At 36.6% G+C, this 13,460-nt stretch overlaps 1 protein-coding gene across 4 annotated transcripts; it reads left to right on the top strand.

The window, feature by feature from the left end:
* Positions 1–1,018: 1,018 nt before the first annotated feature.
* Positions 1,019–10,832, top strand: LOC120423658 (dynein assembly factor with WDR repeat domains 1). 4 transcript variants are annotated; one of them, XR_005606266.2, is made up of 9 exons: positions 1,020–1,097; positions 1,161–1,233; positions 1,304–1,507; positions 5,112–5,234; positions 5,296–5,613; positions 5,681–6,206; positions 6,723–6,868; positions 9,239–9,371; positions 10,068–10,832. XR_005606266.2 is itself a non-coding variant. In XM_039587540.2 (7 exons), the coding sequence occupies exons 1-6, from the start codon at positions 1,058–1,060 to the stop codon at positions 6,174–6,176; spliced, it is 1,254 nt and encodes a 417-aa protein (XP_039443474.1). In that variant the 5' UTR covers positions 1,019–1,057; the 3' UTR covers positions 6,177–6,206; positions 10,068–10,832. The 4 variants fall into 4 exon arrangements, 1 of the variants encoding a protein (XP_039443474.1); XR_005606268.2 differs by lacking the exon at positions 6,723–6,868 and having other exon boundaries at positions 1,019–1,097; XR_005606267.2 differs by lacking the exon at positions 9,239–9,371.
* The last annotated feature ends 2,628 nt before the right edge of the window (positions 10,833–13,460 follow it).

Raw genomic sequence — 13,460 nt, 5'->3', positions numbered from 1 at the left:
TTGACGAAATTCATGAAAATTATTCTATAGCATTCATTACAAAACTCAGTAGGCAATGCCCATCATGTGAAAGGTAATTAAATTAAGAAATTTTGGAGAAAGGCACTATTTATTTCAGGAAATTGGGCATATCTCTGCTTATATTGAACCAAAACTGATACTTTTTTATGGAACTTGTTCAGAAAACTTTTTCCTACAATGTGATTGATTCTAAAATGTTTTAAAATGTAATAGTGTGATGTGGCAGAGGATTGAAAAAAAAAATTGGAACCTATTGGGTAATAAAAAGCTTATTTATTAAATAATCCATGTTTTGCATTGTTTATTGCTCAAATTTGTATCCGGGCAATGTGTTACTGATTTTCCATGAAAAATTGTACAAAGAAAAGATTTATTCTCGGTCGTAACTGGGTTTCCAGCTTGGATTTTGGGGTAATTTCTAAGAAAGCTAGAAATCTGGTAAATTTGGTTCGATTTTTTTGTGGTGGTCAAATATGGGTCAAATATAGTTAGTTAGTGTCCCCAAGGCATATTCATAAGAAATTTGAGTGATATCAACATGAATGCATCGATTTTCTGTGACTTTTTTGAACAAATATCCCATAAAATCGAAAAATAATCTTCAAAAAAAAAAAGTTGCTCTAGACCCCCCGACGAAATATTTCGGTATACCCCGCAAAATGTCCGGAAAGAGCCCTACTTTCACGGTGCCCAATATCAGACATACCGAATTTTTTATCATTAGTTTGTTCTAAAAAACACACCGTGTGTTGAATGCCAAGCACGCAATCCAAGCTTCAACAGTTGTGGCTTGTAAACATCAACAGTCGAATCTCATTCCTACGGCAACCATATCCAAGATACGGAACCCACGTGGCCGTGGCTCGATCTATCGAAATTCACGACCATCCGGTATCGATCCAACAGTCGATGATGGAAAATTCTGCACATTCGTTCATTATTGTTCAACGGAGGCAGTCTTGCTGTGAAGGAATATCCGCCAAATTTTTCAAATAACTTTGCATAACAGCTCAAGTTAGTTTAAAACCCCAACAATATGAGGCTGGTAAAAATCTATCTGCGTTACTATCCACCAGGTAAGTTTGATGATTGATTTTGTTTTGTTTGATTGTTAAAATTTGATCACCAATTTGTTTTAGGCATCGCACTAAACTATCGAAAACGTAACATTGAAGAAACGAAAATGATTGATCTCTTCGATCTAACTCCAAGGTGAGCGATACTTTCAAAGTCTTTCCCAACTCAATCTGTTCTAACAGAAAAAAACTCTTCCCCCTTCCAGCTGCGACCTGCAGGTGGTCACCAAGAAGATCGCCTCCACCGAACCCCTCATCACGCAGGACATCTTCCCCCAGGTGATAGAAATCCTGGAGAAGCTCCAGAAAAAGCTCAAGGAACCGGTCAAGACCAAGTTCTACCTCTTCAAAACGCTCCAAACGCACATTCTTCCGCTGACGAACGTGTCCTTCGACAAATCGGGCAAGAAGTGAGTATACCTACCAGCCGTTTTTTTTGGTTTGTATCGATTTTATGTCGAGAAGTTGGCGTGATTTTTGCATTGGAACGCTGGTGGTTTTATGATCGGGGTGGAGGGTGGAGTTGGGCCATTCCGTTGCAGTTCAGTTAGGAATCGATTGGGGCATAAATAAAACAAGAAATAATAATAGCAGCACTATCGCCAGGTGTGAACTGTCGATAGCATTGGCATTGAAGTGGAAAGTGGGTGCGAAAAGTTACAGACTTTTAATTTTGATGTGGTGGAAAAAGCTTGGATTTTTTTGAAAGACATGTTGACATGCGAAGCATTGTGTAATATCTTTTTATCTTTGTGATAGTGTGAAACTGAAATCATTTTTTTTGACAGCATGATCTGGTCTAATTTAATCTAATTGAACACAAGCGCAGCCAGTCCGAAGAAAGCATCATGGAAGAACTTGGGGGCGTACCCCAGTACTTTCTCTTCAATTTAATTTTTTACAGTGCATACGAGTAACCCCGGAAAAATAGCAAAAAATTAACCACCAGGCTTACTGCGTTGCATTAACCGCAGAAACAGATTCTGTAAACGGACCACATTTCACAGAATCAACAGGGGAGGAAGGATGCGTGGACATACCGTACAAAACGCTCTGAATCAGTTAGTTGAGCAATTCTCAATCAAAACCGGAAATAGATTTTATTTGTATTATTTTATTTGGCTCAAACTTTGTGGGGGCCTTCCCTTTGACCAAAGAAGCCATTTTGTGTCAATGGTTCATCCATACAAGTCTCCATACAATTTTGGCTGCTGTCCTTACAAAAATGGTACATAAATATTCAAAAATCTGTAACTTTTGAAGGAATTTCCTGATCAATTTGGTGTCTTGGGCAAAGTTGTAGATATTGATGAGGACTGTTCAGAAAAAATAGGTACACGGAAAAAATCTTATCGATTTTTTTAATTAAGGCCGTTGCAAATATTTTTCAAAGTTTATGTGCCCCCCCTTACCCCTTTTAAATCGGTCCGAAAAATAAGGGGGCAAAAATTTTTGTTTCGAAAAAACTTCAAAACTTAATGAACTGAAAATAATTTGAAAGGCATTTTCCTGCTTTTAAAAGCATATTTAGCTTGTCTGGAATCAATCAAATATATTTGGATTTTTTGTGAATTTTGTCAATACTTAGATATTTTAAAAATTAATGATTGCAAAACAACTGGGCAGGTGTAAAATGCATTTTTAAACACTTGTTTCATTCAAAAGTTGTGACCATAGCTTGCTACTTTAATTTTATTTCCCCCCCCCCCCCCCTACAATTTTGCTAACCTCAGATTAAAAAAATATTCGCAACGGCCTAACTTATTTTCACAAAAACTCAATTTCTAAAAACTTCAAAACTTTGATGAAAATAGAAGTCGAATCAACTGAAAACAATTTGAAATGCATTTTCCTGCTGAACAATTCTCTGAGATTTCGGTCATTCGTTTTTTGTTGTATTTTTTAATCCGGCTGACACATTTTCGGTGCCTTTGGAAAGCCCAAAGAAGCCATTTTGCATCATTAGTTTGTCCATATGATTTTTCAAGCAAATTTGGCAGCTGTCCATACAAAACTGATATATGAAAATTCAAAAATCTGTATCTTTAGAAGGAATTTTTTGATCGATTTTGTGTCTTCGGCAAAGTTGTAGGTTTGGATAAGGACTGCACTGAAAAAAATGATACAAGGTAAAAAAATTGGTGATTTTTAATTTAACTTTTTATCACTAAACTAAAACTTGATTTGCAAAAAAAACAGTATTTTTATTTTTTTTAATTTTTTAATATGTTTTATTGGACATCAAATGCCAATTTTTAAGAAATTTCCAGAATGTGCAAAAAATCTTTGACCGAGTTATGAAATTTTGAATCAATACTATTTTTTTCAAAAAAACGAAATATTGGTCGCAAAAAATTTTCAACTTCATTTTTCGATGTAAAATTGAATTTGCAATCAAAAAGTACTTTAGTGAAGTTTTAATAAAGTGCATTGATTTCAAGTTATATCCACTTTTAGGTTTTTTTTTCGAAAATATTCGCAGTTATTCGTTTCTTTTAATTAGTGCCCATGAAAACAATATTTTTGAAAGGCTGAGAAAAATCTCTATATTTTGCTTTTTTGAACTTTGTTTTTTTTTTTTCTGAATGAATTTCCAGTAAAATGATTGTATATTTGAATTTCATGAGAAATAATTTTTCAAGCTTCAAACCTCGTTTTCTCAACTTGCAGAAAATGCATATGGGGCATTTATGCGAGCATGGGCAGTTTAGTTGCTGAGATTTTACCATGCAAAGATTAAAAAACAGTAAAAAAATGATGTTTCTAAGTCTCACCTAAACAACCCACCATGTCGATATCTTAGCAACTAATGGTCCGATTTTCAATGTTAAAATATAAAACATTCGTGATTTAAAAAATTGAAAATATTTTTTTTTAATTTAAATTTGAAATTGCTATCGAAAAGTACTTTACGGATTTTTTTTATAAAGAGCCTCATTTTCAAGATATAGCCACTGAAAGTTTGATTTCAGTGAAATATTTGCAATTTTTCGATTTAAAAAAATTGTGACCATTTCTGAACATGTTTTTTTTAATGTTCAGAAAATTTGCTCTATAATTGTCTAAAAGATTAGACCTGTGGTTGCTGAGAACAAAATATTAAAGCTTTTATTTCAAACAACTCAATGCAATTTTTTCAAATATTTGGAAAAAGTTTTTAAAATATGTTTGCAGATTTTGGACAACTCTCAAACAAAACAAAGTGTTTTTATGGTTTTATTATGCCAAATGGTTTTCTATTTTATAACTGACTTCGATTGAAAGTTTTTTCATAGCTCAAAAATATGATTATAAATTATACGATAAAGTAACATCACTTCACAATCAGTCTTCCATTTTTTTTATATTTTACCCTGTAACAACCATTGCCTTCATAATTGTTTTACTTCAAATTGTAATCTCATATTAAACGAATTGAAGTATTTACTTCTCTTATCACCAAACATTTTTGAAATTATTAATGATACTAATTCAATTTTCATCTCATTCATGGTTAACAAAAACGTAAAAAAACTAAATTTTGTGTTTGCGGTAACATAAATTATTCTTCAAAAAGTTTACCTAAATTGTAATAGTTTATTTTTACGAGGCTAGATTTATTTTCAGAAGCTTCAGAATTTAATATCATCACAAATAAATGTTGACAGCAAATTTTCTGATCATCTGATTAATTTATATGAACTTAATTATAAATTGAATTGAACAAGATTATATTGAATTTCTTCATCTTTATTTTTCAGAATATATTCAAAAATTGGTTTTTTTCCCGGGAAATTTAAAGGCTCTAGTTAACTCAAACAATCCTCCATTTTCTAATGCCAATGTCTCAGCAACTAATGGTCCGATTTTCAATGTTAGTAAATGAAACGTTCGTGTAATTTTTCGATCTTTTTAAAAACAATATTAAAAAAAATTGAGGCCAGACTATCATTTTAAAACATTTAATTTTACGCCCTAAAATTTTCAAAATTGTTTATCTTTGCACGATGTTATAAAGAATATTTGAATTTTCAGATGCATCACAGGCTCGTACGACAGAACGTGTCGCATTTGGAACGTTGAAAGCGGTGATGAGGAAAAGGTGCTCAAAGGTCACGAAAACGTTGTGTTTTCCGTCGCTTACAATTACCCCAAATGGTATGTTTGAACCCTATTTTCTGGTCAGTGTTTGAAATAACATAAATATTTTAATTTTCAGTGATCGCATCCTGACCGGATCGTTCGACAAGACGGCCAAAATCTGGAATCCCACCTCTGCCAACTGCCTGAACACGCTATGGGGCCACACCGCAGAAATTGTGGCAGCAGAGTTCAACCCGAACCAGGGCGAACAGGTCGTGACCTGCAGCATGGACAATACGGCACGGGTGTTCCACGCGGAAACGGCCCAGGAGGTGCACCTGTTTGGGGATCACCGAGCGGAGGTGATTTCGGCACGATTCAACAAGGATGGCAACCTGCTGCTGACCGCTTCGTTTGACCAGACGGCCATCGTTTGGGACATGCGGATGAAGGAGTTGGGTTTTCTGTCGATTTTTGCGTGAAATGGATTCTAAATTTTTGGTTTATCGTTTTTTTTATAGGCATGCCGTAGTCATCCGAGGTCACGAGGCAGAACTAAGCAATGCGATTTGGAACTTTCAGTGCTCGTTGATTGCTACCAGTTCCTTGGACAAAACGGCCAAGCTTTGGGACGTTCGAAAGCTCGACTACTGCCAGGCGGTTGCAAGCCACAAGGATGAGGTGCTCGATGTGGCCTTCAACTGTACCGGGTCACGGCTGGCCACCGGGAGTTCCGACTGTACCGCCAAAGTGTGGGACGTTACCGGAAACTTTGAACTGGTTACCATAATGGCCGGTCATACGGACGAAGTGTCCAAGGTGACGTTTAGTCCCCCAGGAGGCCTTCTTCTGACGGCTTCAGCGGACAAAACCGCTCGAATCTGGAACTCGGCCACGGGAATCTGTACCCAGACGCTAGCGGGTCACGACGGGGAGGTATTTTCCTGTTCGTTCAATTACAGTGGAGATGCCATCATCACCGCGTCCAAGGACAACTCCTGCAAGATATGGAGATGATACGACTGGTTCTCGGGCCAAGCCTTTAAAGTATGTAACTGTATGAACATCATATCAAACTTCAAACATCTCAAAGTGTAACGCCTAAAGAACTGCAACAGCTTGAACAATGACGGGACAAAAATTCACATCAGTCATCTGATACATTACATTGATTGTCATTGAACATTGTTGTAGCCCATCACCACCGATTTTAGCCAATATCATGATATCATCATCATACAGGGTAAATTTAGTTGTAGATTTGTATTTTCATTCTCCATCCTAGAAAACTTGAAGCTTGTCTAAGTAGTGTTGTTTTATGAAATAAATGTCTTCACATTTTGTAACACCCAATACTTTGAATCCAACATTCAAATCTACCTCCATGATGACACACAATCACCCATACTTGAAACAAACTCGCTTAAATCAACGCTTAATCAAATCTGTTGTAAACATGCCACACAAAACATACATTCGCTCCTACACATCATTTCCTGTAACTTTTTTTTTTAATTTTAATTACATGTCGCCCTGCCCCTTCTCCTGTACCTTGTGGAGCAGACAGAGAAAGCTAAACCTATCAAGAAGCACAGTGTGGTGTGTAGCAGCAGACAGGCTGAACACTGGACCAAATATATGCTTAGATATTGAGCGCTCCGTTGCTCCTCGAAAACGGGACCGATTCATCTCATCAAACTTATTTTTGTGTAAGTGTCATACAAACACACTGAAATGGCTTATTTCGTTGTAGAATAGGATCAGCTGTCAAAAAAAAAACCATAATTAACATTTTGTTAAAAGAAAATTCATGAAAAAAATGTGTTTGTTACTGGCCTTTCTACCAAAAAGAATATTTTCTTAATTTTGCAAAAAAAAAAAAAAATATGCTTAGGCGAATGAGAATACAGCGATTACACGTCAAACCAACAAGATCCTAATAAAAAGTTCTCCGATTTGGCTCTAATTTGGCATGGGGCTTTCTTGGCCAAAATAATTAGAACAGATCCAACCAAAAGGGGGGGGGGGGGGGGTCAACAAATGGTGTTTTCTACGATTTTCATTTTTCTTTTGAAACGTTGCGAGCAGCAGTTCCGGAGATATGATTTTTTGAAAAATGTGGATCACCCTCTTTCGGATAGGACCACCCTAAATGCCAAACAAAAAAATACGGGTCCAATTATTTTAGCCAAGAGACTCCCATGCTAAATAAGAGCCAAATCGGAGCACTTTTGATCCTGTTGATTTGACGTGGAATTTGTGTTTTGAAAAGGGATTTTCTAATCGATTTGGTAATTAGGTCTTTTCATTAAAAAAAAAAAACAGGTCCACGGAAATACAAAATTTTCTGATTTTTTAAATTCAATCTCAAAAATGTCTATGCTATTTTAAAGAAATGATTTTTTTTACTTCTAAACATAAATCTATAGTTTATGAGATCTCAGTTAATATTTACTGAAAACTGCAGTACTGATATTTTGAGTTAGTTTTTCGCTGAACTTCAGTTAAAATTTGTATGGAGCTCTCAAAGTTTGCTGGAATTTCAGCAAGTTTTCAGTTAGTGAAAATTTCAATAGTGCAGATTTCAGTAAATTTAACTGAATTCAGTCATGAGAGATTGGTGTGTAGAAATGACGCTTAGAGATACCGTTTCCTCACAAAATTTAAGCTTCAAGAGGTTCTATCCCTGAAACTTGCAGTCTGATCAACAAAGCGAAAAAAATGAAATTAGTAAAAATTCATGTAGTTTTTCGAAAACATTTTTGGCAGGGGTGCTTTTTCTTGATGAAGTATTTTAAAATTTCTAAAATCTGAACAATTTTCGAAAAATGTCACCTTAAAATGCCTATAACAAGAAAACGGGATTTGAAAATGTTTCTTGAAATTTGAAAATTGTAAAAAACATATTTTCGAAAGATGCTTTTTAACCCCCTAAAAGAAATGAAACATTTCCGAAAAGTTTATTTGTGAAACAAGTTTTATGGATAAAAATCAAATCAAAAAGAATAGAAATCACCTGATCATCATAACCTATAACTTTGCTGAAGAAACCAAATCGATCCGAAAATCCTTTCTCAAGAAACAGGTTTCTGAAAATTCACATGTCCATTTTGTATGACCAGTCTGTAAAATTGTGTGGAAAAAAAACTAATGATGCAAAATGTTTTATTTAAACAAGATTTCATTCAAATAAAAATTTAGAAAATCTTGAGTATTACGCTGACCGAGCCACGTAGCCTAGTGGTAACGCTCCCGCCTAGTAAGCGGTAGATCGGGGTTCAAATCCCGGCTCGGACCAACACAACATGTGATCGTTTCTCTTCTGGATTCGATTGCTTAGTAAAGGGAAAGTAGTGTATCGTCACAAACTGGACCTTATCACGACACCTTAGGAAGGCGACCTATGGAATATAAACATTAACCTTAACATGTTAACATTAAGTTGAGAATGAAACTGCCACTGAATCCGCTTTGTAAATGCCGGCCCCGATATGAGTATTACGCACATGTTTTGTCTACTGAGAATTGTGTTTCGAAGATTGAAATTCTCACTCGGCTTCGAGATTATTTCACTTCAGTTGTGGTAATTTCTATTTTATTTCACTTAAAAAATGACTTAAAATACTATGTTTTATAATTATTTCCTGAGTTACTACGGCCCTAGCAAAATCAAAGTAAAAATAACTTTAAAATAAGTTATTTGGACGGACCGAGTGCTTGCTCGATTGCATGTTCAATTTATCTTTGTTGTTAGTAATATAAAGGGTTTCATCCCATATTTTTGCATTTGTTGTATACAATTTAAACTTTTTTTTTGCATGAAGCATGTTGTTTTAGATTTAGTTAAGAAATAATTTCAAATGTACATAAACCTATCAATCAACCCTTTGTGTGTTAATAATAATATAAAGTCATCCATTTTACAATCGTAAGCCAGTATTCATACTACAATAAGATACGAGAAAATAGATATAAATTTGGCTAAATTGGCCCAGTCGAAAGGGAAATCAAGAATCTACAAATTCTTCCAAAAACCCCCAACACTGATCCATCCCCTCCTTTCGCTGATAACCCTTCAGGTCGACGTGGTCCAATTCATTCAACCGTTTTACGCGAAGCCGGGTTTCTCTGCCGGAGCCCGCAAGTAATTGGTAGCTAGAAAAGGGGGCGCTTTTCTCTCGCACAGGTTTGAAAGAAACATTAGCCAGTAATGTGAGTATAAATTGAAGATACTGTCAAAATCAATAACACCGCCCAACAAAATTTCTGCGCAAGCTCAACTTGAGGGAAAGCATGAAGTTTTGGGTCCCTAGAAATGCGTGGACTTTTAATTTTTCAAAAATATTTAGACAGGGCCGAGTGGTATTCCTACAAAGTTTGCATGAAGAATTAGTGCTGGTAGCTACTCCTACATATTGTATGCAATTTTCACTTGTATGCAACAGCGACAAACCGCCCTAATTTTTCGGCCCTGTCTAAATATTTTTGAAAAATTAAAAGTGCCGGTGCTTTTGGGAACCCAAAACTTCATGCTTCTCCTCGAGTTGAGCCTGCGCAGACATTTTTGTAAATTTTTGTAGGTCAGTGTATTTTAATGCATTTTTATTTCGAAACCAAATTTTATAATTTTGTTTGATAATAGTCAGAGCAGGATAGGAAAATGTTTGCGACAATATTATACACCAATTTTCCAAATTTTAACACAAAGTGCGTTATTTTTAAGTACCATTCACATTCGACCATTTTATTGTCATTAAACATTTTTCACGGCCAGTAACACGCAAACACTTACACACAAATTTAGTACTCACTATCATTAACGTCTATTCGATATTTTGTGTGAATATTATTTGTAATGCCTTCATATTTTGGTGGCTGATTCAATAAGCATTGTTCTCTTTATTTCAGATATTACTGCGGCAAAAATGCATTAAATGGGAATCAACACGCCAGTAGATTTATAATAACACTGAAATTGTTTTTTTGTATTGAAAGTGGAGGCTTAGCTCAACATTGTTTATAGAAATTTAAAAATATAAAAGAGTGTTCAAGTTTTCAATTAAGTGTTAGGGGGAAAAAGTGTTTAAAATTCGCTCCACATTACAGAGTTCTATGAAAAGATCTTTATAAAAGAAAAAAAAGAATTCGGATTACTTCGTTAATGATTATGTGTGCTTGTTAAAAAAATATCACTGAAACTTCGTATATGGTTGATATCAAACAAATATTTAAAAAGCCTTATATTTTAAATCGTCAATCTAATTGAAAAAATATTAAGATGTACTTTGCTATAGAGTTTTCTTCAGTTGCAATAAATCAGTTTATGATTAATAACAATGTTGCCATGAATAAACTGATTGATATTTTTTGTAGTGTTTGTTCAAATTATGATGAATATTCTAGGGAATTTAGTATTGAGAATATTAAAAATAGACTTCTGTGCAGTAGATGATAAATATGCCAAAACATAAGAGGTTATTATAAGATTAATTTATTTACAGAAAGTTTAATTAGAAAAATACCTCGCAATCTATAAAACTTAAAATAATACGGCATATTTGAAAGAATCAGTTTTGGATAAATTTCATAAAAAGTAGACTTTGAGTTAAAATAAATTTCTGACTTAGAGCTTATACTGAATGGATCGTTATCAATTCTGAACACTTCACTGTAGAATTTGAATTAAGCATAGAGAACAATACATCATTTACCAAGCGTTTTCAAGTAAGATGTGACAAAAGGTTTGAAAAAACTGTTGTCGCTATCTTCAATTCTGTCTCTCCTCTTTCTGTCCTAGGTTAATTTAGTATTTCTCACCGCTAATTGCCAATATAAGCAAATAATTACAAGTTAGATATGAGAAGCCTATAAATGTTTAAAAGAAACAGAAGCTAGAAAATTTATGAATGTAGCCGTATGTGTTCTGTAGAGCGTTAGGCTGGAAATTGTTACCAATTTCATAACAATAACTCAGAAGGGATTAAAAACAATACAATTAAGCAATGAATCTCTTAATATGTAGACGATTTCATGAAAAATCCGTTTCGAGTGTATGAAAAAAAAACTGCTCAAATCCGGCAAAATATTGGCCATCTACCCTAAAAATGTGCCACTGTAAAGGTAACGATTTAGAAATAAAGATGAATGATATATAAACCGAAAATCTGAAAATATTACTCTAAAGGAAAGTCTTGGCATAATCTGTTACATTTAACATATCTAGAATTTTGACATAGAACTATGTCTCTACTTACTATATTGGGGGGCCAGTTCAGAAATTCGATCCAAAGCGTCACATTTGAGCGTTCAAAAAAAGGGGACATTTCGAACGCTTATATCTTTTTTCCGTGTGAATTAATCCAGACGGTTGAACCACCAATCGAAAGGGGAAGACTTCAGCTATCGTTTAACTACATAGAAAGTTTGACTAAACATAGTTAAAGCACTTAAAACATGCAATCAAAATGAGTAATTTTTCAGTACAAATCGGACAGATGACCAATCAGAGCGAGCGTATGCATTCGAGGCCGCGCCCCTTTTGTGCCGTTCTCCGGCTGTGCCGCTATTTAAGCAGAAAATTTCGCAAAAGCAAGTCACTTTGGAACGAGCACTCGAACTGTGCACATCGGGCCGGCGCGGAGCAGCAGCAGCAGCAGCCAATAGAAGAAGAGGACCAGCAACCAGAAGGAAGAACCCCAGCAGCAGAAGGAGGAAATTCTTACAAAGGCGCACCAAGCGGACCGGTGGAAGCCATCATGATGTGGCGGTTCTCATGTAAAATGGCCATTTCGACAGTGGTGGCCAAAAACTGGAGTGGCCGGTGCTCTCAAAGCAGGTTCCCCCGGGGCCCGGGGGGACTTTTATAGAACCATATGAGTTGTGGCAATATTGGTATCAAAATTCATGATTTTTGATACTGAACATGCCAATGGCCATTTCGACAGTGGTGGCCAAAACCTGGAGTGGCCGCTGCCCTCAAAGAAGGTTCCCCCGGGCCTGGGGGGACATTTACAGAACCATACGAGTTGTTGCAATATGGGTATCGAAATTTATGGTTTTTGATACTGAACTTGAAAATTGACAGTTCGACAGCAGTGGCCACAACCTGGAGTGGCCGGTGATCTCAAAGCAGGTTCCCCCGGGGCCCGGAGGGCCTTTTACAGAACCATACGAGTTGTGGCAATATGGGTATCAAAATTCATGGTTTTTGATACTGAACATGAAAATTGACATTTCGACAGTAGTGGCCACAACCTGGAGTGGCCGGTTATCTCAAAGCAGGTTCCCCCGAGGCCCGGAGGGCCTTTTACAGAACCATACGAGTTGTGGCAATATGGGTATCAAAATTCATGATTTTTGATACTGAACATGATAATGGCCATTTCGACAGTGGTGGCCAAAACCTGGAGTGGCCGCTGCCCTCAAAGAAGGTTCCCCCGGGCCTGGGGGGACATTTACAGAACCATACGAGTTGTTGCAATATGGGTATCAAAATTCATGGTTTTTGATACTGAATATAATAATGGCCATTTCGACAGTAGTGGCCACAACCTGGAGTTGCCGGTGCCCTCAAAGCAGGTTCCCCCGGGCCTCGGGGGACATTTACAGAACCATACGAGTTGTTGCAATATGGGTATCAAAATTCATGGTTTTTGATACTGAACATAATAATGGCCATTTCGACAGTAGTGGCCACAACCTGGAGTTGCCGGTGATCTCAAAGCAGGTTCCCCCGGGGCCCAGAGGGCCTTTTATAGAACCATATGAGTTGTGGCAATATGGGTATCAAAATTCATGGTTTTTGATACTGAACATGAAAATGGCCATTTCGACATTTGGCCAAAACCTGGAGTGGCCGGTGCCCTCAAAGCAGGTTCCCCCGGGGCCTGGAGGGCCTTTTACAGAACCATACGAGTTGTGGCAATATGGGTATCAAAATTCATGATTTTTGATACTGAACATGATAATGGCCATTTCGACAGTGGTGGCCAAAACCTGGAGTGGCCGCTGCCCTCAAAGCAGGTTCCCCCGAGGCCCGGAGGGCCTTTTACAGAACCATACGAGTTGTGGCAATATGGGTATCAAAATTCATGGTTTTTGATACTGAACATGAAAATTGACAGTTCGACAGCAGTGGCCACAACCTGGAGTGGCCGGTGCCCTCAAAGCAGGTTCCCCCGAGGCCCGGAGGGCCTTTTACAGAACCATACGAGTTGTGGCAATATGGGTATCAAAATTCATGGTTTTTGATACTGAACATAATAATGGCCATTTCGACAGTAGTGGCCACAACCTGGAGTG

The sequence above is a fragment of the Culex pipiens genome, chromosome 2 (assembly GCF_016801865.2).
Source record: "Culex pipiens pallens isolate TS chromosome 2, TS_CPP_V2, whole genome shotgun sequence".
Classification (NCBI taxonomy): domain Eukaryota; kingdom Metazoa; phylum Arthropoda; class Insecta; order Diptera; family Culicidae; genus Culex; species Culex pipiens.
This window is presented reverse-complemented; position numbering and strand designations above follow the sequence as displayed.

Coding starts and splice junctions, on each gene's coding strand:
- LOC120423658 (XM_039587540.2), top strand. CDS start 1,058: ATGAGGCTGGTAAAAATCTATCTGCGTTACTATCCACCAG. Junction 1,508..5,111: donor TTCGACAAATCGGGCAAGAA/GTGAGTATACCT, acceptor TTGAATTTTCAG/ATGCATCACAGGCTCGTACG. Junction 5,235..5,295: donor GCTTACAATTACCCCAAATG/GTATGTTTGAAC, acceptor TTTAATTTTCAG/TGATCGCATCCTGACCGGAT.